The sequence below is a fragment of the Numida meleagris genome, chromosome 12 (genome assembly GCF_002078875.1).
Source record: "Numida meleagris isolate 19003 breed g44 Domestic line chromosome 12, NumMel1.0, whole genome shotgun sequence".
Classification (NCBI taxonomy): domain Eukaryota; kingdom Metazoa; phylum Chordata; class Aves; order Galliformes; family Numididae; genus Numida; species Numida meleagris.
Window position 1 is genome coordinate 7,152,948 of NC_034420.1, and position 23,633 is coordinate 7,176,580.

A 23,633-nucleotide genomic window follows, 5' to 3' on the forward strand; every position below is an offset into this window, starting at 1 on the left:
CCTTGATTCCATCTCTACTTCAGAGGCAGAGACACAAATTTCCATCAAATTTGGATGTCACTTCACAAATGACTCCTCCACTGAATTCCCCTAATTCAGTTAAATAGAAAAAAACCCACATTGCAGCTCTTTTTTTTGTCATTTAGATGCAAAGAAATACGTTGAGGTTTTGGAATTTGTCTTGTAGCTCACATTTGTTTATTTTTAGCCATGGTAAACCAAGGTTTTCTCATATTTCTAGGTTACAGTCCCACCACCAATAAAACCTTCAGGAGTCACCCTGGAGAAGATTCATCAGATATTTCAGCGGCTGAAACTAGTAAGCCTTAGCCAGTCTTTTTCATCTTCTCAATCTAGTTCAGACCTAGGAGCTAGCTTCAGTGCAAAGAACACCGAGGAGCATCTTGCTACGTTGGATTGCTGTGACAACGATGACGACTGCTGTGATGGCAGTAAGGGAGCTGGGCTCCAGGACAAGGGCAGCACAGATATTGGCAGTGCTTCTTTGGATGAGGTTTTTCAGTCCGTTACTCATGGCACCTTGCCAACAGACTTTTGCTATGAGGCTGAGAGCCCAGATGAGGCAGCACTTGTCTATGCTGCCCAAGCATACAGTTTTACTTTAGTGTCCCGGACTCCCGAACAGGTGACCGTACGATTGCCACAGGGCACGCTTTTGACTTTTGATATTCTCTACACTTTGGGATTTGACTCGGTAAGGAAAAGGATGTCTGTAGTGGTGAGACACCCTCTGACCAAGGAGATCATTGTCTACACAAAAGGAGCTGATTCTGTTATAATGGACTTGTTGGAAGACCCTGGCAAAGGTAATTAGCCAAAGAGTTATTTCTGTTGTCTGTCCTACACAGAGGCATAAGAAGTCTGCAGTACCCTTTTTTGCATGAAATATTATATCTAGGCATCAGGAGTGTAAAAAAAGAACAAGCTCTCCATAGTGTTATCCTTGCAGATCAGAACTGAGGTACTTACTTAACCTGAGGAGTGCTGAGAATATGGAATGGGCTAATTAAAATTCACTGACAACACTAACCCATGTGGATTGTGTACTCCGCAATAATACTGTCATAAGGAGCTGACCATGGTATTTTAGCTTGTCACCAAGAGTGCTATAACATTAAAAAACAAACAAACAAACAAAAAGCAAGTAATGTAATCTTGAAGGAAACAAGGAACCTTCCTGAGCTTTTGGTTTATGCAATGTACAGCCACTTTGAACATTGCTGTTACAATGAAATCCAGTTTTCACTAATGCCCATCCTTAGGTCATTAGGTCTGAAATCATCTGTGCTTAACGTATGGAATCTTTTCCTTGTATTTCACAGCTGACACTAATGCAGAGAGGAGAATGAAAAGAATAAAAGACAAAACACAGAAACATCTGGACCACTATGCCCGTGATGGCCTCCGAACTCTGTGCATAGCTAAGAAGGTAGGAAGGCATTCCCTAATGTTGTTTGCAGTTTTGATCTGTACATATCAATAGATTTATTAGAAAAACGCAGTAGTTATAATGCTTTGTGTTTCAGAAAACAAGACAGATACAGCTCATTTTCTGTCCCTCTCTTTGATTGCTCTGTACTCTTTTTCTCCTCTTTTTCTCCAGAGTTTGGCCAGGCAGACAATGGATTCCTCATCAGCCTCAAAGCATTCATTTCTGTTTATCCTGTGGTAACTCTAGCTGACCTTCTTTAACAGAGATTCCAAGAAAGAAACAGAAAGTCCATAAGAGAGCCAACCTTCTGTTTTGCTTGGCATTCAGCTTTCCAAAATCTTGTTCTCAGCCTGGGTCAGTGCATTTTAGCCTGATACAGAAGGTGTCTGTGCAATAAATGGGTCATGTTCAAACACTCGAGAAATGTAGAGCAATCTTCAGAAATTGTGTGCTCCAGATCAGACTCCCAGCTAAAGGCTGTGGGAACGAGGGTTTCTATAGGCCATGTTTTTAATTCTCAGCTTCCACAAATGGGAAGGCAACTCTTTTTTACTCATTGCTACCTGCTCGTGCAGTCTTATATTGGAAAAGTTTGTGTTGTTTTGAAGGCAACAGAGTACTGTATCAATCCAGATAGCAGTTAAGTTTTGCAATCTAGAATGCTGGCATCCTTCTCCTCTTATTTAAATTTAAAATGAGTTCTGCTTAAATTGTGTTATGCAGGTCTTGAGTGAGGATGACTTTCAAAAATGGGCCAATTTTCGTCAAGAGGCAGAAGCTGCAATTGACAACAGAGATGAGCTGTTAATGGAGACAGCACAGCATCTGGAGACCAAACTCACCTTGCTGGGTAGCTAAAAATATGAATTGTCATTGCATGAAGTATCACTTGCTCTCCTGTGATATTCTTGGCAATCAGACAGACAACAGCTTATACTAGTTTATATCAAAAAGGCTTCCTCTGAGGTTTGAAAATCTCAGGGCAAGTGTACACAATCCAGTGATAGTGTTTAAACAAGTTCTTACGCATTTTGAGTAGCAGTAACTTTGAAAAGGTGTACTGAAACTTTCATGTGCCATGAGCAAAGAACATGTTCATCAGCTGTTACTGCAGCACTGCTGACATGTTTGATAATGAAGTTCCCATCATTTGACAGCATTTGTGTCCTCAGATAAACCTATAAAACCTTATAAAGTTTATTTTTGAGCACAAATTCCAAGGGAATTTTCTGTTACAGAACTGTATTATAAAAAATGGTAACAGTGCAAAGGCATTCTTGCTAGCAAATTCCTGCCATCACTGCACTGCCTCGTTTGCTTTCTGTATTTTGTAAAATAGTGATATTTCATGTTAAAAGTTACCTCTCTGGTGCTTGTGCATCATCCATCACTGTAGTATCTTACACCACTATTTTGTTAAATTGCAGAGCAGTTCTGTGCTTTTTTTTTCTTTGTTTTTCCAAATATTTTGTTCTTTAAGGCTTTGATTTTTAGATTCACCCCATTCTCATCTTTCTGTGAATACAGTCTTTCTCCATACTTATTTATTGTGTATTTCTGTGGTTGCAAGCTAGTGGCATTATGGCTTCCCATAATCTCTGCAATGGTTTAAAAAATTAGTTATAACACTAAATGCCATAAGCAGAATGACAGAAGAAGTAATGTATGTCTTGTCAGAATCTGTTACCTTTGCTGACTCTGAAGGCTCTGTGTGCGTTCATACTTCATTTCACAAAAACTGTTATTTTAGCTTGAATCAATATCTATAATGCACCACATTTATAGCATCTTCAAACTGACCTCTAGTGGAAGAGATAAGAAGAAGAGTATTTTAACATTCAGGTGGTGATTTAGGTCCAGGATGCGTGTGGCATCTGTTTCTAAGTTTGCACATTTTAAAAATGAAAACTTCCTGTACCTTTGCTTTTCCCTTTGATGAGCAAAGCCTCTAACTTGGCAACAGGATAGCATTCATTTAAATAGCCAAAGTTCATCTTTTCTGGTTGCTTTTATGGGGCTTGATGCAGTACTTTAAAAATGCATATGGTGTAATTCCTCTGCCAGTACATTGTCATTTTGGATTATTAAGAAGAAATGAAATGCATTGTTCTAGCATCAAGTAAAATGAAGAGCCAGAATTTGATTGATGACAGATTTAGGTCTTAATCCAAATGCAGATTTTGTGTCTGTGTGTTTATTTGCTGGACAATACATTGATTCAACTCTTTTTAAGCTCAGGATAATGACTGACTCATTTTTCTTTATAAAAAGAAAGCAAGATGCTTTCCAAATGAAAGAAAATCAGTTCACGTCGTCTTCTCCTGTTTGCCCAGGAGCAACAGGGATTGAAGATCGGCTGCAAGATGGAGTGCCTGACACTATCGCAGCGCTTCGGGAAGCTGGGATACAGATCTGGGTGCTGACAGGAGACAAACAGGAAACAGCGGTTAACATTGCGTATTCCTGTAAGCTCCTGAACCAAAGGGACACCGTCTTCACCATTAACACGGAAAGTAAGGTGAGTACAGGGAGACAGAGAGTGCTGTCTCTCTGTTTCTTCACAGCTTGCAGCTTGACACTGTTTTGCTTTAGGCTGCAATCACCACAAGAAAACATAGCGAAGTCCACGAAACTGCATTAGGCCTTGTACTCTCTAGACCACATGTAACAGGATAAAGTGAAACACAAGACAGTTATGTATAATTTAGTTCACTTAAAATAAAACGAGTTTCCCAAATAAAAAATATCTTTTCTAAAAATGACCTCTCTAGTGAGCTTTATAAGGAAAGTAAAATGCAGTTGTTACTCCTTTTATATAGAGTCCTGATAAATGCAGTGCCTGATTCCTTAATAGCATCGATATTTTCCTTTTCACCTTGCAATGGAAATTTCAGCCACAACGGTATTATAAATCCAGGTGATATCTGTAGGAATTTGAACATTTGGAAAGTTCTTGCATGAGTCAGTCTGGAAAAAAAAAAAAAAAAAACACAGGTGTAGATTTAATGAAATTCAGAACTTTCTAGTTGCATGTTCCCAAATAGGATTAGGCTGAATCAGAAATGTACTGGTGAACAAAAGTATATTTTTGAGTAAGCAACATTTCACCTTCTCACATACCTAATTATAGTTCTTGTGGAGTGGTTAAAGATGCAGTGACTTTCTTGACACTCCACCATGGCACGCTTAGTTGTAGATGCGCACAGATATTCCCTGAATTTCCATGGGCAACAAGAAGGTCAGGTGGTGGGAAAAACAAACATGCTCCAAAATGAAAATAATTACTTGGAGGGCATTACTGACAGCTCCTGTGACTCATGAAAATACAAAGATCAGTAGTGCAATCTATGGCTATTCCTAAAACCACCTGGACAGAGAAGAGAAATAGAGAAACTTTCAACAAAGGTAAATGCCATTGAGAACAGTGAAAATTAAAAGCTTTAGATAAACAACCCTTGCTTTTTCAGATTTTGAAGCAACATTAGTAGGGTACCAGGGAAACCATTGCTTTCAGCAAGTGGAAAGTCCACCACGGTGCACAGCTTCATGTCTCTTTGCTGCAGGCATCCTGGCAAGGCAGATGGCTTTGAGAGACAGACTTAGGGATGAGCGAGTTCAGGCATTGTGGCTCAGCCAGAACCATTTGCTAAGGGGAAACCAGTCTTTGCTTTCTTTACTAACATCCAAAAGGCCATCTGTGCTGTCCTCATCCTTATTTTGTTGTTAGTGCTCTCTTACCGTACAGCCCCAAGTGCCATGAGGCCCACCATGGTGCTGCTCTGTCCTCTTTGCGCAGCATACGCTTGTGAGCCACACTCAGCAGCAATGGGAGCTGCCATAAGAAAAGCTTTTCTGTACATAGAAGGAGGTCGAAGGGGGAAGGCAGGGCTTCTTTCTGGGCTAGGCAAATCACTTGTCTCGGTTTTGTCCATTTTTCTTCCCACAGGAGGTGGGTTCCTAATCCAAGTTTGATTTTCTCCATAAAGCTATTGTGAGGATAATTAAATAATGTTAAAATACTGTTTTTCTTGTGATAGGCAATTGTACAGAGCAGTCAGATGGCCTACTTTCTAGCTTCTTTTGTCTGCAGCTTGTAGCTCTCCAAACAGGAATAAAATCCTATGCAAACGTCTCTCTCTTTTAGTGTCACGGAAATAGGGAAACACACAAAGATGATATGGAATTTGGCACGGAATGCATTCCTTGCTTCAATGTGTAATTTCATTTGATACGCATATCTGCTTTAACGGAAGGCAGAATGAATATATTTAGGATGGAAATTAGAAGACGGTTTCTGTCAGAGGAGAGATGCTGCGAGCAGCACCACCCCCACCTCCAGGAAGCAGTTACGTGTGCTCACTTAAAGCACCTGGTGGGGCCGTCAGGCTGGGTGCAGGTGCACACTGCATGCACATAGGTGCTTGCATGAATATATGTGGTCCAAAATGAAGCCAAAAGCAAAAGTTCTGGGAGGTTTCCTGATAGCTGCAGTGGGTGAAAACAAATAATACATACGAAGGCATTCTCCTTTCACAAAAGCTCATTAATTTTGATAAAATTAACCCTTAAACTAAATCGCCATTGAAGGATAAAGCATTTGATGGAGGGTTAGTAGAAGATTACAGCTGAAGTGGATTCAGGTGGAAAATTCCACAGCACTTCTTTATACCTGTGGTTAATTTTCTACCAGAAGTTCGTCTTTGTTCACGCCCAAGTACTAAGTATTCAGCAGTTCCTTTCCCTGCAGGATTCTGCATTCAAGAGGTTGAAATATTTTAGCATCTTTACCTGTTTTCCATTTTGCTGTCTGAGTCAATTTTCAGCACTGCATCAAGAAATCCCAATGTTTTCTTCTATGCCAGATAATTTTACCTAACCTCTTCTAGTGCTGAGGAAGACGTGAGGCTCAACAACAAGAAGAGACAAATGTAAGGGCATCAGTTAAGGAACCACCGTGACAGTGGGAAAGGACTGTCTTTCCAACCCTAACCCAGCAGCTTGTTGAAATGCTGGAAATCAGCCATCTTCCAGTAAGACACAACACAAGCAGGCAGTTTGGAGAGATTCATTTAAAAATGAAAACCACAACAATCCTGCAATTTCCCATACAATTTTTTGGTTTGCTCACAGAAAGATGATGTTGCTTCAATATTTTTTGGAGATTTTCAGCGTGCAGGCTAAGATGCAGCTCTTTATTAGGTGTCAGAGGAACATTTGATTCCAGAACCTCCCACTGAAGTGTAATTTAAATCTTGCAAACATCCTACACATGTACCTTATGCAACATAAAGTGAAAATAACATTTCAGAACTGAATCATCACTCAATAAAGCTGACAAAAAGGTAGCAAAAAGGAGTGATTAGCTCCTCAGGTATTTAGTATTGTGCCACAGAAAGAGGACTTTTAGCACTAACAGGCAACAAAACAACTTCTAGATCATTGTGGTGTCTTTTTGATAGTGGTGTGCCAAAATGGAAGATCTGTATGGGAGCGGTAAAAGTGCCCCCATCAATTGATATGGGATGCTACGTCCACTCAGAGTGTGAGCATGTGAAAAGGGACTGTGGTCCAAAATGAGGCAAATTTGCTAACAGCGAAAGGCTTAGCTTGTGTTTGAGGCACAGAACTGGGTAATACAAAGCTTTATTTCTATCCCTTTGACTCAGACCTGACTTGTGACCTAGAAAAGGCCAAACTGTCAAAGTTACTGAGTAATTTTGAACCTCTTGTTTCTCTGCTATCATTTATTTCTAAGGGAAGCAAGAGCAGGACTATCTCAAATCATTCACATCAGGGCTTGCTTTAAAAAATCTCCTTTAACAAAAAAAGGACTTTTTTTTCTTTCTGAGCTCTCAGCATTGCAAATAGAAGTATGTCCTCCTGAAGGGAGCTTACTTTCTTTTTTGAAATAATTTCTTCTTCTTGCATTTAACTACCTGATAAGACGTGGTGTTTTCACTGAAGGATTTGATGTCGTCACTGGAATAATCTCCAATCTGATGAATTAGTGCCTTTCTCAGTCAGTTTTCCCCAATGTTCATCTGATAGGCTCCAACCCACTGGCACGATTATACAAACATACACTTTGTAAGGTGCTGTGCTGTGAAGGGAGATGGAGATAACTATTTCTAGCAACACTTCTGTTTTCTCACAGGAAACTTGTGAATCGCTCTTGAATTTAACCTTGGAAGAAGTGAGGAAGAATTATGAGGTTGAAAAACCACGGAGGAAACTTTTCAACTTCATCCCAACATCTTCACCAGCCTCTGAGGCACCCGGCCCTGAATTTGGGCTGGTGATCGACGGAAGAACGCTGGACATCATCCTGCAGGGAGGTCTGGAGGAGCGGTTCCTGGAGCTGGCGCAGCTCTGCCGCTCAGTGCTGTGCTGCCGTTCCACCCCGCTGCAGAAGAGCATGGTGGTCAAGCTGGTGCGGAGGCAGCTCAAAGTGATGACCCTGTCCATAGGTAACACTCTTTGGAATCTTACAGCAGAAAGAGGGAAGCGGGTTCTTTCCCTGTGAGAATCCAAGTCCTCTTGGATAGACACAGTGGAAAACAAGCACTGAATAGTCTTTCCTGACCGATAAGCATATGGAAGTCCTCCCTTAGCTTCCAGTGAGCAAATATGACCCCCATTTGAACAAGACGAAGGCACTCCACATTCCGTAACTCCCAGCAGTCCCTTTCAAGCACAGCAGTGCAAACGTGTACACATTCCCTATGGAATCCCCTCACCTAGGGAAGGGAAGCAGTCAGTAATAGTTACTGTTTTGTGTTTTCACAAAAGCCATTTCCTGTCAGATTTTCCCAGCTGGTGAAAATAGCATTATTCCCAGAGTAGCATTAGACACTGACTCCTTTGCTTTTTACCTCCAAATAATGTGAAATGCGTTGAGTTTCCTGCTCACTGTTAGTAAGCGATCCTGCTAAAATCCTTGCAGAATTGATTTTTATGACTTAAAACTAAAAAGTACATCTCTGTGGACCAAACAAGGCACATCGGCAGAGGAGGAGTCTGGTTTATTAAATTTCTTGCTTTGCCTCAGATTTCAAAATACAAAGTTTCAGCCTTCCACTCCATTTCATTTGCTTTACCAGGTAACCTAATTCACAGCCTCCACACTGCAGGCAATCATTGCTGTTTCTTTCCATGGAAATTTGGTTATGTAGTCAACATATTGCTGAAAGTTGAAAGGAGCAGAATCACTCCTGAAATTGACTTGTTACATTGTCAATTGCAATAAAATTTGTCATATAATTCAAAGAGTTCAGTGAAATAGGGTCCTGCAAAGCATGTTGTTGAGCATATGGAGTTCACAAAGCAGAAACATACAAAATAATGCAGATGTAGATGGTGTCTGGGTGTCCATGCCACCAGCCAGCTGGTCCCAGTGCCAGGCTGAGGAGGATGTTCCAACCAAGATCAGAACCTAGAGGTCGTGATTGCTTGATGCTATCAGTTACCCTAATGGAGATGTGTGTTACAACTGAATAGCCTACATTTAACAGCACAGCTGTGGTTGTTTATTTTTTTAGCTCTAGCATAGGCATGTTAAGCACCCTTTCTTGTGCCTTTGTTGTTCACTTCTGTCTTCCCTTTCTAGGTGATGGTGCAAATGATGTAAGTATGATTCAAGCAGCTGATGTTGGAATTGGAATATCTGGCCAAGAAGGCATGCAGGTATCCCTTCAGTTTACTTCCTGTTCTCTTTTGTCAAATAGGCTCTTGCTCATTAATAAGTTTCATAGCAGCCCTGTAGTGTGAGTGCCACATCAAGGAAGCAGGTTGGCATCATTAATGTCATAAAAGAATATGCAGTCCATAACTGCGAGTCCAGATAAAAAAGAGAGTTTGAGCCAATGATTAGCATGCAAGGAGAAATAAGTATTTGCTCATAAGCCTGGAAAATTAGCAGATGCCTGTCCACTTTTAGGTTAGTACCTGGTCTCTGAACAATCTCTGCTATAGCATTTTCAGATTTTGCTGATTTTTAGAGTTTTCTGCCTCAGATTCTTTGCCACATATCCCCATTTCTTATTCTCATCAGATGGAGAGTTCTGCCAATAAAGAAATTTCTCAATTATTTTTATTACAGTGTGCAATAGTAGAAAAGCATTTCAAAGTCCATGTCCAGATTCCATCTCATTGGGTGGGAGAAAAAGATATATTGTAAAGTAACTTCTGTTCTTTTTAATGAAGGCTGTGATGGCCAGTGACTTTGCAATATCCCGATTTAAGCATCTCAAAAAACTGCTTCTCGTCCATGGACATTGGTGTTATGCTCGCCTGGCAAAGATGGTGATTTACTTTTTCTACAAAAATGTGGTAAGATGATTAAAATTCTGGAAGCTTTCATCCTAACGAGCACTAAGTAAAGGACTGTTTTATATTTGTTTTTGAAGACATTACTCTCTAATTTTTTTATGAAACTGCAATTCCTTGCTTCTGCACTTTGCAAAAGTTTAAGGTTTGCTATTTCCATCTTAGTAATGTGCTGCATAAAGAATTGAGAAAAATATGGAATCGAAATATCTTTTGAAATAGCATTATTCCACAGGGAAAAGGGAACTCAAGGTTTTGTAATTCTATATAGCAGTTGAAGAAACTTTATTAATAATACCCATGAGTCTCAAAATAAAATTTGCATAAGGAGCAGCAGATTATTAGTGCTGGTATACACAATATGACTCTGCACTAAGAAACGATTGCCTGTGAAACCTGATTTTTTTTGCATTTAATTTGATAGGAACCACTTGCAAGCAATGATGCAGTCATATCTGGCATTTTTATTAAAAATTTAATGTATATGTAAATTAATGGCGCATTGAAGAATAATGTAAAGTGGATAAAACTGACAGGAGTACAGTTTCTGCAAGACTGTGCAAACAAGTCCATTTGACATGAAATGTACTCTGAGCATGAAAGACTATTTACTAAGAATTCAAAGCATTCATATTTTATTTTTTTATATATAATTTTGAATAAGGATTATGTCCTGTCAGAGTTAACATTTGTAATGGAAATGGAAAATTTTCTTTTTCCTAACTGGGCACCCTTTCACAGTTCAAAGGAAATTGCAATATGAAATAGCTCTCCAGACCAGGATGCTGCTGTTCTATTATCTCCTTGGTACCATTAGGGAGCAGGAGGCCTTTGATTCCACACTGACAGCAGGCCTGTAAAAGGATTTTAAAGTCTGGCACTCAGAGCTGTGAACAATTTGCTTAATTATTCTCTGATATTTTCTTACAGAAACCTAACAGCTTTTATGAAGCTGTATCACAGTGGGTCAGTGTGAAGCAGTCCCTTAAGATATACTGCTTCATGGAACAACATGCAGAGATGTCTGCTGAAAGCACCTTTAACTAAAATACTGTATTCTTTGGAAACTGTGTTAACAACCAATGTACTGCATACGCTTCTTTGATGGGACTATGGGAGGCGCCTCGTAAACTACCTATGCACTGCAAACTAAAGGGTCCACATGAGCTTTCAGAGTAGGGAATAACGTGGTGGGAGAGGGAGGAGAGCATAAAGGAGAAGCCACAGGAAATGTGTAGCTCCACTGCCTCCACAGCCCAAAGAGAAACTACATCAGCATGAAGGGATGTGCTTTTGCACGCATGAGGAACAGTTCAGCTTGTAACAGAACACTGGGTTTGTACTTGCTTCTCCCACAGAGCTACGTCAACCTGCTCTTCTGGTACCAGTTCTTCTGTGGGTTCTCAGGCAACACAATGATAGATTATTGGCAGATGATTTTTTTCAATCTTTTCTTCACCTCGTTGCCCCCTCTGGTCTTTGGAGTTCTGGATAGAGATGTTTCTGCAGAAACACTCCTGAGCTTGCCTGAGTTATACAAGAGTGGGCAGAATTCAGAGGTATGTCTTGATTCCTGAAGTAACTGCTTGGTAAGCCCAAAGACAACAGTGTTTTTGGTTTGTGAGAAGGGAGGGAAGAGTTTAAATCAATGAACAACTAGATTTTTATTTTCTACTCTTGTGTTAAATATATAAAGGCTTATGTCAGAGTTTGGTGTTCAGGTTGTTCCAAGCCAAAGCTGTTTCATTTATTTACTTCTTTTACTTTAAACTGTCAGAAATTGTAACATTCAGAAAATATACATGTAATATTATATTTTTTCCTCACATTGTCTGTCAGGTTTAGAAAACTGGTCTAATCTCTGTATGTTTGTGACAAATGCATACATTTATATATGTGCACGTGCGTGTGTTTGTCCATACAGTAACACATATTCCAGAATTGTCTTAATATTTCCAATTGGAAATTATAAAAATGATAATGGACAAAATCTGATGTGCTCTTTGTTTTAGATCACGGAATTGCAGGGTAGTTAGGAACTGTTCCTATCTCTCCTTCTCATTATAGTTACTTTCCTTATTGTCAACTGTGTTTTTTATCACTGACAAGTACTTTGGAGTTCACATCATGTTTAGTAATGTTTTGAACAATCTAGTCAAGGGAGTGCAGAATTTGAGGATTTTTGTAGGACTTCCCATCCCTTTTCTTAAGAGCTCTTGAACCTCACATATATCGTTGTGAAGAGGTCATTGTTTTTGCTTTGACATTATGTCTGCCTTGAAACAGTAGGACCCCTCCTTCTGTCTCCCCCAGAATGTTCCTCCTCCACCAGAGCTGTGGCATCACAGGTCTCTAGATAAGTTTAAATCCGACTTGCAGTCAAATTAAAATGGCACAAAATAGATGCATCAAGGGGAGGATCCTTAAAAGAAATGAATTTGATCCAACTCTAATGGAAGAGCTGTTTTTGAAAAAAACTTTGAGGAATGGGATCCTTTGGGGAAGGATGGAAGCAGTGATTACATTCCACTTTACAACCCCTAGCTGCCTGGCTAATCTTCCTGATAATCTTACTGTCTAGTTAACACAGAGAAAATGTCTGTTCGGGGATAAGTCTTTGCTCTAAATCACCTGTTCAAGAGGCATTTGTTCAAGAAGAGAGACCAGTTAGCTATAATGAGTAGCTGAACAGAAGAAAAACAAACAAGTATGTCTGCAGGACAGATCAGAAATGTGTGTGCCATTGTAATGACTGTCATCTGTAAACTCCTACAGATATACAAGCTGTCGACTTTCCTTATTACAATGTTGGATGCCTTCTATCAAAGCCTTGTTTGCTTCTTTGTCCCGTATTTGGTAAGTACAGGGGTCATTCATATCCTTGTTCTCTAATCCTCTGTGAAAAACAGAAAAGAAAAATTATCTATTAAATAGTCAAGGTTCATCGCAGTCTACTTGCCTGTTTTCTAGGCATACAAGGATTCTGACATCGATGTGTTTTCCTTTGGAAACCCCATCAATACTGTTTCCCTCCTGACCATCCTCTTGCACCAGGCTCTAGAAATGAAAACATGGGTATGTGTTCGGCCTGTCCTATCCACATGACTTTTTTTATTTTCTAAATATAACATATTGTATAGACAAGGAGTTTTCTTTCAGAGTCGTTTACGTTAATTCTGCATCACAAAAAGTAAATACCATATGCAGTGAGACTTCACAATATGTCAGAGTTTATTACTAGCCTCGGGGTAATAACTTGAGCATAGAAACAAGATGTACTTTTACTTTGCCTTTGGACTGGACAGTACACCATTTTTACATACTTCAGTAACATGAGCAGAACATGTTACTTCAAGAACTGTAACAGTTGTCACTGTTGTCTCATTAATTAATTTCCAGGTGTTTGTCCTGCACTCTTCAGAAGCATGGATCTATTGGGTACCTGCTTTCTAGTCTTTTTTTTTTTTTTTTTAATCTGTCTTGTACCCAGAATCAGTGTCTCAAATGCAGTACAGTCATTTTGCGGTCATTTTATTCTTACAGACACTGTTCCACTGGATCACGATAATTGGGAGTGTGGTGATTTACCTTGTCTTCTCTCTGATCTACAATGCTGTCTGTGTGGCCTGCAACCCTCCCACCAACCCCTACTGGATTATGGAGAAACAGCTTTCAGAGCCCGCCTTCTATTTACTGTGTCTTATCACCCCAGCCATCGCACTCTTGCCAAGGTTTGAGCAAAGCACTCTTTTCTTCTCGGTTTTCATTTCGTGAATGTGTAGGCATTTGAGTGAAATACTAATAAGGATGCCTACAGATAGGAGATATGTCAGGCACACATGTTGTGCAGAGATAGGTTATTGGTCTGGAAGTCAGAAACTTGAGTTCAGCTTTCCAGTTCATGAATCATTAATTTATTCAGTCATATAACCGTAGATAAGTCACTTACTGCCTTAGTTTTCCCATCAGAAAAACCTTCCTGGAGTGCTTCAAAATTTATCGGTACAAATCCTTCACATAATTGTTCATTATGAAAAACACAGTGTGGTAGAGCTGATGAAGGCTAGAAAGTAAGTCTTTGAAATATTCCTATATGCTTTGAAAGTCACAAAACGTATTCTGTTTCTTCAGTACATTATAGTGCATCACTAAGCCAAATTTAAGGATGTTTCTATATCAAATACTTTTCTACATTCAATCCAAAGTCTTAGTTTTATTCTGTATTATTCTTGTACTAATTGTCATGGAGTAGCAGAGCACGCTGGAATTGGAAGAATCAAGAAAACATTTTTAGCACTTGTTTTTAATGCTTTAAGGAATTAAAATTTGAGTATTAACTTTATCTTAAAGAAACTCTCCAAGGAAAAATAATATTTCTCTTCAAATTACTTTTATTTCACCAGCTGAGCTGAGATGCCGTTGTGATTTCATGTTACGTTATATAACTTTAGGTCAGGGTAAACAACACACGGTTCAGTGAGGTCTCATGTCTTCTAGGCAGAGCATCATTTTCCAGACTTTCTTTTCCTGTGTGATTTTTGTCTGACCACATTCACAGTGTCGTTTTTGACCCTGAGCTTTCTACTCAGGTCTGCATCAAATACATTGTTAAGAATTTGTTCTTCCATATTGAGAATTCAGCAAGGTTAGGAGTATTGGTGCCTCAGCAGAATACTGAGCCTAAAGATTTGTATCTTGATATCTTCAGAGTTGGAAAACTGCTGTTCCATCATGTAGGTACCTAAGATTATTTTCTGCAGGGTCCTCAGTTCACAGAATATCCAGCCCCTGGGTTCCACTACAACCAGTGGAGCTTACCCAGAGAGGTGGAGGTGCCCCGTCCCTGCAGACACCCACGGTCAGGCTGGGGGGCTCTGAGCACCTGATGGAGCTGTGAGCGTCCCTGTTCATTGCAGAGGAGTTGGACCAGATGGCCTTTAAAGATCCCTTCCAACTCAAACAATTCTATGATTCTATGTGTTTTTGTATTCCTGTTCATGTGGAAAGGAATGAGAAGTCCATTGCTTTAAAAGCCCTTTCTGTACTCAGTCTGACTTGTTGGTGTTTTTTAAAATTGTTATGCTTATTTATATACATATTGAGCAGCCAGATGCAAGAATGACACCTTCATTTATGCAATTTCAAAGAGTCCCAATGTTTGTTGTAAAATCTGTATAAAGGTCACGTATGTAAAGGTCAAACCCTATTAGAAATGTTGCTTTGAAAGAGGCTTTGCTTTTCAGACAGAACTGACATGACGTGGAGAGGTGTGTATCCTCTCACTGCACACAATATAGAGTTATATAAATCCTCTGTCTTGCACTGGCAAGTAGGACAGTATTTTTACTGCTTCCTGAGCAAATGCACAAGCTGATTTTAAATTTCTGGTTTTATGTTTTCTATCAAAAGAAGGTTCCTTCTTTAGCCTGTTTTAGTGGTATAATCTCAATCTCCACGAATACTGAATCTCTTAGTGAGCTTCTGTGTATCTTTCTTGCACTATTCAGTGACCAAATGGTTCTAATATCATTTATTTAGTATTCATATAGTTGTAGTTGACTCCATATAGGTGAAGGTAAGTGTGCTGCTGCATTAACATCCAGAAGTCCACTTTCACCTACCAGGTATAAAGTTTCTATCAGCGGCCTGTAGAGCACTGGAAAATTAGCAACAGGATGTGTGTTATACAATGCAGACTATGGGAGGAACCCACTGCTTAGACAGTCCATTCTCTTCCTCTTTCATTAGGTACTTTATTTTTGCTCTTCGAGGAACCTTTGGAGCATCCCTGATTCTGAAAGCTCAGCAGTTAGATGAACTTCCTAAAGGGCAGCGGGATTGTGAAATCCAGAAGCTGAGGTCAAGAAAACAAACTACTTCTAATGCACCTGTAGCGTCACCAGCACCTAATGAGGACCTTGACCAAAGCATCGGCCACTTATGTTTCTCACCATTTTTACATCCAGCAGCAGCAACTGTACCTCAGGCGGATGCAGGAAGTCAGGGACTTTTGACCTCTGAGGTGAATCCTCTCAGGAAGTGGGCAGATGAGGAAGGATACTATTTCTTTAACAGGTGGGCAGAGGAAGAATCTACTACTACAGACTCTTCCACAGGACCTCTCTCTGGCCGTTACCCCCTCGTACCCAGTAGGATAACACCTCCGGGACAGGACGGTAGCAAACTAATGAAAGATAAAGCTAAGAATTTTAAATGTGGAAGCCATCGGCGATCTGTGAGTGCAGTGACACTCTGAAGAAACATTCAGAAATGAGATTCCTTTTCTGGACACGGCATCTCTGCTGTGCAGCCCATGTGGAGAATGCATAGGGAAAATAAAAATTCCATTTACACTTAATCATAACGGTCACTACAAAAGCAGAGGATTTACAAACTTGCTGGAGTAGTGCAATAGGATGTCTAATACGCAGCTTCTCCTAAGTGCATATATCACTGAGGACTGCCATTAGATGACCTGTTGATCTTCCTGGTTTTGTGTCATTAGAGAAAAATTACATAAGCATTAAGCAATAGCTAGGAAAGCTACAATTACTTTCTTTCATCCAGGAATATTTTTCTCTCACAATACTAGTGAATAATTGCGCTAGTGATGTTTCCATGTTGAAGTAATGGGAAGAGAATCCATTCAACATTAAGCCAAGCCTTAGAGTAGCACACCCTACTCTAAATTTTACTAGAAAACTCTTAGAAAGACATTACTAGCTAAAAAATTACAATTCTAACTGGAAAAAAAATGTCTCCTGGTGCTGCAGAATCACAGCATCTGAAAGAGACTAAAGAATGTTCAATTTTTTTAACATGTAGACTTTATACATCTTACAATATCAGGTCTACAGTGCTTCCCTTGCACAGTAAGCTCCATGTTTTATGCAGGCACTGGTTTTACCTGCTACTTTTAAGAAAAGGAGAAAGCAGTTTATGCAATAGAAGAATGCAAATACAGAACTGCAAGAACTGACAGGATAACTCAACGATAAATGGAGTCTACTTCTTCATACCTACAGAAGTAGACAGACATAACAAGTCTGATTCAAAGATTTATGTTCCAGATTGTTAAAATTCTCCCTGCTTTTTCTCCTGGAAATCATTTTCTTCCTTTAATTCCCTGTGTTACCTTATACTGCTGCTGCATTCAATCAAGTATAAATTATGTTTTTCCCCTCAATTACTTACATTCAGTAGTTGATGCAGATACTAATGACAAAGATTTTGACAAGTAATATATGAAGGTTCACTAACCACATTGCAACACATGGTGTAAAATCACCAAAATATGCATAATATGTTCATCCTTTTTGTTATCTCTGGGGAACAAGATGCAAGGAATTAAAAAACACAAAATGTCACCTTCATCACTACCTATTGCAATGCAATTAAAGGTGACTTTGGTATTTCTTATAGAAATGTTGACTAGTAGGACCATTTCCCAATTTTTCTTCACAATGTGGGGTGAAATCTTAATCATGTTTTAAACTAAAGCCATCTGCACTTCTGTGAATCTATCACCGTTTCTGATTAAGTATGTTTTTAGCTTTTTATATGTATGTTATTTTTACTATTTGCCACCTATCATAATGTGTGAAGTCTGTTTAATATCCTCTATAGCAAACAGTAATTCACCTTCTGTGTGTTACAGTACTGTAACTAGGGTCTTCAAGATGTTACTTTAAAGCAACTCAGGCAAGACTGAGTAGCATATCTGCCACTGGGATTTCTGGTAGCCAGAGCAAGAGCACGGATAGAACTGTAATTGATAAAGAATTAATTGTCAGCTGTAAAGCAATTTAGAAAGAGATTTTTGCATGATGTAGAAATGAAGGGAATTAGGCATAGCTGAGATTATTGTTAATGGGGTGTGAGATTGCTCAGATGTTTGCTCACTAGCTGCTAATGAACCTTGGGTGACAAAACTTAAGATCAAGTCTACAGTTCACAGCTATGTTTTTACATGAAATGGTCTGTTTACTTAAAGATGCCAATTTCTTATTATATATTTTATTACAAAATGTGAAGTTTTTTATAGTAATAAAATGTAACATGGTCATGACTTGGTGTGTTGTTGGGAGTGAGACTAACACAAAAACAGAGGTGGAGGAGTGGCTTTGCCATTGCACCCAGGAGTGGCAAACCCATGTTTTCAGAGACAACTGCTATCTACTAGGCCTTGCTGTAGGTGTGCTTGTCATAAAGCAAGGAGACTGAAAAAGACATATGGAAATGATCCATGGACAGACAGCTTACATTTAATCAAATCTGAAAGACCTGCAGACATTCCTGAAATCAAAGGTGAGAAGTTTATTTGTTCTTGACAGTGCTTCTGCAAAATAATTCTGCCATGCATTTTTCCTGGACAGCTGGGCTTACATTCAGGAACAGCATATAGTTGATGGGGCTTCCTTTAGAAAGAATGTGAAGGAAGAACTGCTTGTGATCTCCATCAAAATAGTCCCTGAAAGCTCTAGAGTGATGAAGTCCATGCTATGTCAAGTGATGAGCAAAGCGGAACGCAGTCCCTCTCTAAATAGCTTCTAGGCTATAGCCAAAAATAGATAACTTCAGTCAAAAGACAGAAAGGAGCAAAATTTGCATGGGTGCCTTAAATAATTCTACAGATGGACCTACAGTCTGTTAATTCTGTTGTGTGGTAGATGATAACAAATTGGTCCAATAGATTAATTCACTCAAAGAGTCTGTGACACAGAGGAAAAATAATGCTGGTTCCCAGGGAGGGAGAGAGCTGGAACAACCGGAAACAAAAGGGGCATCAGGACACATCAGGGAAGACCTGGCTGCTGCATCCCAGTTGGCTCCACAGCTGTATAAAGCTCTCACCAAATACATCTCCTGCTGGGTGACGATGCTACCAGTCCTCCTCTGTCTGAAGCAGGTACTGCCCATAGTTTAGGACCTGTGCTTACTGCTAAATAGCTGATCTCTCCTATGCTCCTGGGTAAGCAGTGATCATGAACTATCTCTTGTTAGAAAGGCAGTGGACGGACACTTCCCTTTGATCAAGAGATAAATCAGTCCCTTTAGAGAGTAGGCTCTGGATATAAAGCAATTTTTTTTTTCAATTAACACAAACCAACAGTGAAAAAACAAAGCCTTTCAATGTGTTGTTTGCAGAAGGGACAAATATTTACTAAATATGTTCCTTAGGCCTAGCTGGACTTTCCAGATAGCTTTTTATTTCAAGAAGTATTTAGTAATAGTGTCAAGATTTATATTCCATTAGTTTTATGTGAATGCTTCACAACACAACAGGTGTCTCATGTTTAAATACATGTTCTTTTGATAGTGTTGCATGTACTTGAACTATAAAATACTAAAATCATTGGTTTTTGTGAAGTCACTGCGTATTTTTTTCTTATGGTCTATCATATTATCATAGTAATGATACTGTATAAGCAACAGTGCTTTGAGCTATGCAGAACTATACCTACATGGCAAACTGAAAGTGACATCTCGTACGCAGCTGGATAGGAGCTGATGTACCAAGTAAATCGGTTGAGTAACGGATGTAATCCCATGCTGCTTGCAATGGGCAGTGAAGAGCCATCCATCATGTTCTCACAGAGGTGAGTTGTTTGCTTGTTTTAATGCAAGGAGCAGGAAATACGCATACATATCTACACTTCATTCTTGCCTGCCTTAGTATCACAACTGAAGATAAGCTCCTTGACAGCCGTTATCTGTTTGGTATCAACAGTAACTCTTTCAGTCTAAAATCCAGAATTAGTCAGGTGGGATAGGAGGAAGAATCCAGTTTGTTCTCCTTTGTTTCTCAGAAAAATTAAATAAGGGCTTTTAGATTATGTAGAGAGAGGTATACATAATGCAGAACAAAAAAAAAAAAAAAAGCATTTTTCCCATGGACAAATTGCACATATTTTGCCACTTTGTTGGCTGATGTTGCACCATTTAATTCATTTGTTTGATTGCAGTTCAAGGTGGCATGCTGAACTATTTGCATCAGGGTAAGGTGACTGCAGGCAGGATGTGGCGTGATTAGGTACTTGTGTAGCACTGATGAGTAAAAACATAAACGCAGAAACAAGAGATGCTTGAAGTTAATGATCTCAGAGGGTGGGACTCGGAGAGCTGACCAAATAGCACTGAAGATCTGTGAAGTACTTTTGAAACTGGCAGTGATTGGAACTTGCTGCAATTATCAGCACGTGACCACCCTGAACAGAACTGCCCAGCTCTTATAATGCAACACCTGATAATCCCCAGCTACTTAAACAAGAATAAGACTGAATACAGAGTCTGAAGAGTTATTTTTCCAAGCATAGCAGAGAGGTAACTGTCTGTTGTCTGAGAGCATTGAAAGCAGTGGTTATTCACCTTTCCCAGTGCAGCTACTGAAGTATTTTCCCACCTGCACAGCCTGTCAGGGTGGCAGTTTTGTCAGCCTGCATGCTGTAGTAGCTCAGGCCATGGCATAGTCATGAATTCTACCCTTGGTGAGCACCCCACAGGTAGCTCCTTTTGATGGGCTGCACCATCCCGAGTCCTGCCACTGCCTGTGCAGCACCTGTCAGCATCCTAAGAAACTCGAATAGAAATAAGGCATTATTCCAGAACCCTGAAAAAAAACATATTTAAATAAGTATCCAATACATTGGAAAGTGAATACAACACAGCTGGGGCCTTTCTTTTATATACTGGCATTTCTCCCTTTGTACTGTCATTCTATTTAACCTCAAGCAGACTGGCTAGGAAACTCCTCTAGCTTTATTGGTTTTATTCAAAAAGCAGAAATGCAAATCAGCAGGCTGCAGACAGGTCAGCAGAGCTCATTTAAAATCATCCAGATCCAACTGCAATTTTATTAGAACCTATTTTGGTTTGTTAATACTTTACTACTACTTTCGCCTGGAAGAGTAAACATCTATTTGTGTTTGATGTGAATGGTTCCTCATTCACAATGTTTAGGCAGCTTATGTGCAGTAATAGCATGTTCTAAGTCAACATCCAAAGAGGAGAGCAGATTCTTCATTTTCTTGTTGTGTACACTGGGCAGAGCAGGGGATGAGCTCAAAAGTACCAAGATCAAGAGAGCACCTTAATGACAGAGGAACGTGAACTTGTCCAGGGCCTCCTGCAGATTCACAAAGTCCTTAAACTGCTTTCAGGCATCTTTCAGTGGTTTCTCATGTCTTGAAGTGTCTGTCTAGAATGTTTTATGAGCAAAATGAATAAAGTATGCACCTACATATGCTTAATTAAGTACAGAAGACTGTGAAGAATGACCCCAAACTTGTAGCAGGCTGAAACATTTCTGCCTTTAATTTTGTTTTGAGAGGAGGTAATGCTGGAAAGTTTCAAATATGACCTCTCAGAAATTTTGAACATATGTATATTATGGAAATTTATTCTTAAAAATTTTTGCTCTGTTTCATAACGTAGAGTTTTACAGTAAGCAAGGAATATAGCCCAGAGATATCACAGAGCCAGAACTGTGCTTGCAGCTGGTAACTTTAGATAAAAAATAAAAGGGTAGTTGTGGTACTGAGGGACATGGTTAGTGAGCATGATGGGATGGGATGAAGGCTGGACTAGATGGTCTTAGAGGTCTTTTCCAACCTTAATGATTCTGTGATACCACGATTCAAACATACACCAAATAAAAGTTTAAAATCCTGATACTGATTTGGAAAGCCACTTATTTAAAAGGAATAGCCTGGCACCATATGTCCATTTGATTCGCATTCATTTAAAGTTTAGACTGATTTTCAGTTTCTTGAGACTATTGCACATAACTGGTTAGCTGAGATACATCATGATCCCACAGAAATGTGGAAGACGAGAGCGCCTCAGGAGAGAATCTAATCTCTTTGCACTAAGGAGGTACAAACTACATCAGCTATTTGTCTATCCAAGTCTTCATTTAAAAAAAGTAAAGAAATAAAAAGACTGAAGGAAAGGAGATTAAACCTGCAGTGGGGCTTCCTTGAGAGAACCTCCTCACTGGACTTCTGAAGCAATAAAAATAAAGCTTTTCTATATTTCCAGTGTATGGAAATGTATCACAGAATAATGGTAGGGACCCAGAGCAACTTCACATGCTATGATAAATGAGAAGACTTCCATGGTGTTCAAAGCATTATCACAATCCATTTCATACCTCATCTGTTATTATAAGCATCAAATGTGCAAATGTTCTCCACTGCTGTAAATGTCAGCATGCTAGGGGCAAATGCTTTGATTTTCTATCAGCAAATAATGTTAAATTATATAGTATTTAATCATGCTTAGTGAGAGTGATGAACTTTAAAAAATGAATTTCTTTCAAATCACTCCATCTTCAGTTCTCCTGGAAATGGACATCATCATTTATAAAATGCTGAAGTTAACTTCCCAGCCTGGAGGTTTCATGATGGCTCAAGGCTGATGGCAGTACACTAAAATACAAAACCATTTAGATAACCAAATTGTTTTGACTGAGGCAATCAGGTATTTGAGTAGAGAATTTTAAAGTTAGCTTCAAAAATCAGAACTCTCATATAAAAATATAAAATAATTCTGTCTTCTGTAAGGACAGTGGAGTTAATTGCGTTTAAAGAAGAATTTACGTTACCTAGTATGACACAACCTCAAAACCGTAATTGCTAAATAAAGCTGTAACATTTACCAGGCCAGATTGTAAGTGGTTGTAAGGTAGGAGTGTTCCACTGGAGTAACTGGATGGCTGTGGCTTTTGTCACCTACACTCTCCACCTGTCCCTTTTAAAGGCAAAAGTGCTGGTAAAGGCATGGATGCAGTATATGGAGAAGACTTTTACAGGGAGTAAGGGAATATGAATCTTCAAATCCCAAAGCCACAGTGAAAGGCAGTGCTGCTAGTATCTTAGCAACAGGAGGAACTAGAAGATGAGCTGTACAGGGAAATCAGCTTTAGAACATCTTTAAGAGCTGTCTCTGGTTTATATTTATTATATTATTTTTCTGAAATCAGATCTTTCATTATAGCATCTGAAAATACAGGATTTTTTGTTGGTGTGGCCCTTTGTTTATGGTTTCTGCTGATGGGAGCTATGTTTTTATATTTGGATCAGTAATCACGTATTGATTAGGGCAATTTTATCAGCAACCAAAAACAAAGCAAGTATTTCAGAGTGGTCATTGTAGTAAATGTCACAACTTTTATTATGGTGCAGAATTAAAATTCTGAAGCAAAATGGAATTTAGAAAGTTCAGTCAAATACTAGAATAATGGGTTCACATGAATGTCAATACACTGAAGATTCAGAATCAATTCGTTGCTCTTTTCTCATAAAAGTTTCGATACCTATTGCTTGTTATTATGCTTATCATCATAAAAATTCATGATAATGACCACAAACATCAAAAGTTTGAAATCCATTTTGTTGGAAACGTGTCCTTAGGTATGCTTTGCTTGTTACATAGAACAATATTTTATTCCCACCAGAGAAAAAGCAGGAAAAGCTCAAGTTAGTTGGGCTTGATAAAAACCAGATAGTCAAAGTCAAAGGTTTATCAGCAAACCACTGTTTTGCAATTTATTTTTTTAATCTATGCTGTTCGGTGAATGATGAAAATCCTTTTAAATGGTGATAAGGGATAGGAAATTATTCTGAATCCCTTAAATGCTAAGATTTAAGAAATATTTTGTCTGCTTAATACTATTTACCCAGCTCTAATCAATTGCCTGTCAGCATCAAAAAGATTCTTTCTGCTCACAAAAGGCAAAACATAGAATTTATTACAAAAGTACTGCTATTACTGCACATGGTTCTTTGTTAAGCCAGTAATAATTCAACTCTGCTAAATAATCAGATACTCAGGGAGAGGAAAGAGAATAATTCCT

General features: G+C 39.1%; 1 protein-coding gene across 3 annotated transcripts in view; it reads left to right on the forward strand.

Moving 5' to 3' along the window:
- The window catches only part of ATP10B (ATPase phospholipid transporting 10B (putative)), a 62,717-nt gene extending 44,883 nt beyond the window's left edge, over positions 1 to 17,834 (forward strand). For all 3 annotated transcript variants that reach the window (XM_021410821.1, XM_021410822.1, XM_021410820.1), the window contains 12 exons: positions 242 to 827; positions 1,344 to 1,450; positions 2,177 to 2,303; positions 3,787 to 3,971; positions 7,608 to 7,920; positions 9,060 to 9,136; positions 9,656 to 9,781; positions 11,137 to 11,337; positions 12,554 to 12,634; positions 12,749 to 12,853; positions 13,322 to 13,509; positions 15,527 to 17,834. In XM_021410821.1, the coding sequence (XP_021266496.1) occupies positions 242 to 827; positions 1,344 to 1,450; positions 2,177 to 2,303; positions 3,787 to 3,971; positions 7,608 to 7,920; positions 9,060 to 9,136; positions 9,656 to 9,781; positions 11,137 to 11,337; positions 12,554 to 12,634; positions 12,749 to 12,853; positions 13,322 to 13,509; positions 15,527 to 16,034 (2,604 nt within the window). In that variant the 3' untranslated portion in view covers positions 16,035 to 17,834. The remainder of the gene's footprint in view (positions 1 to 241; positions 828 to 1,343; positions 1,451 to 2,176; positions 2,304 to 3,786; positions 3,972 to 7,607; positions 7,921 to 9,059; positions 9,137 to 9,655; positions 9,782 to 11,136; positions 11,338 to 12,553; positions 12,635 to 12,748; positions 12,854 to 13,321; positions 13,510 to 15,526) is intronic.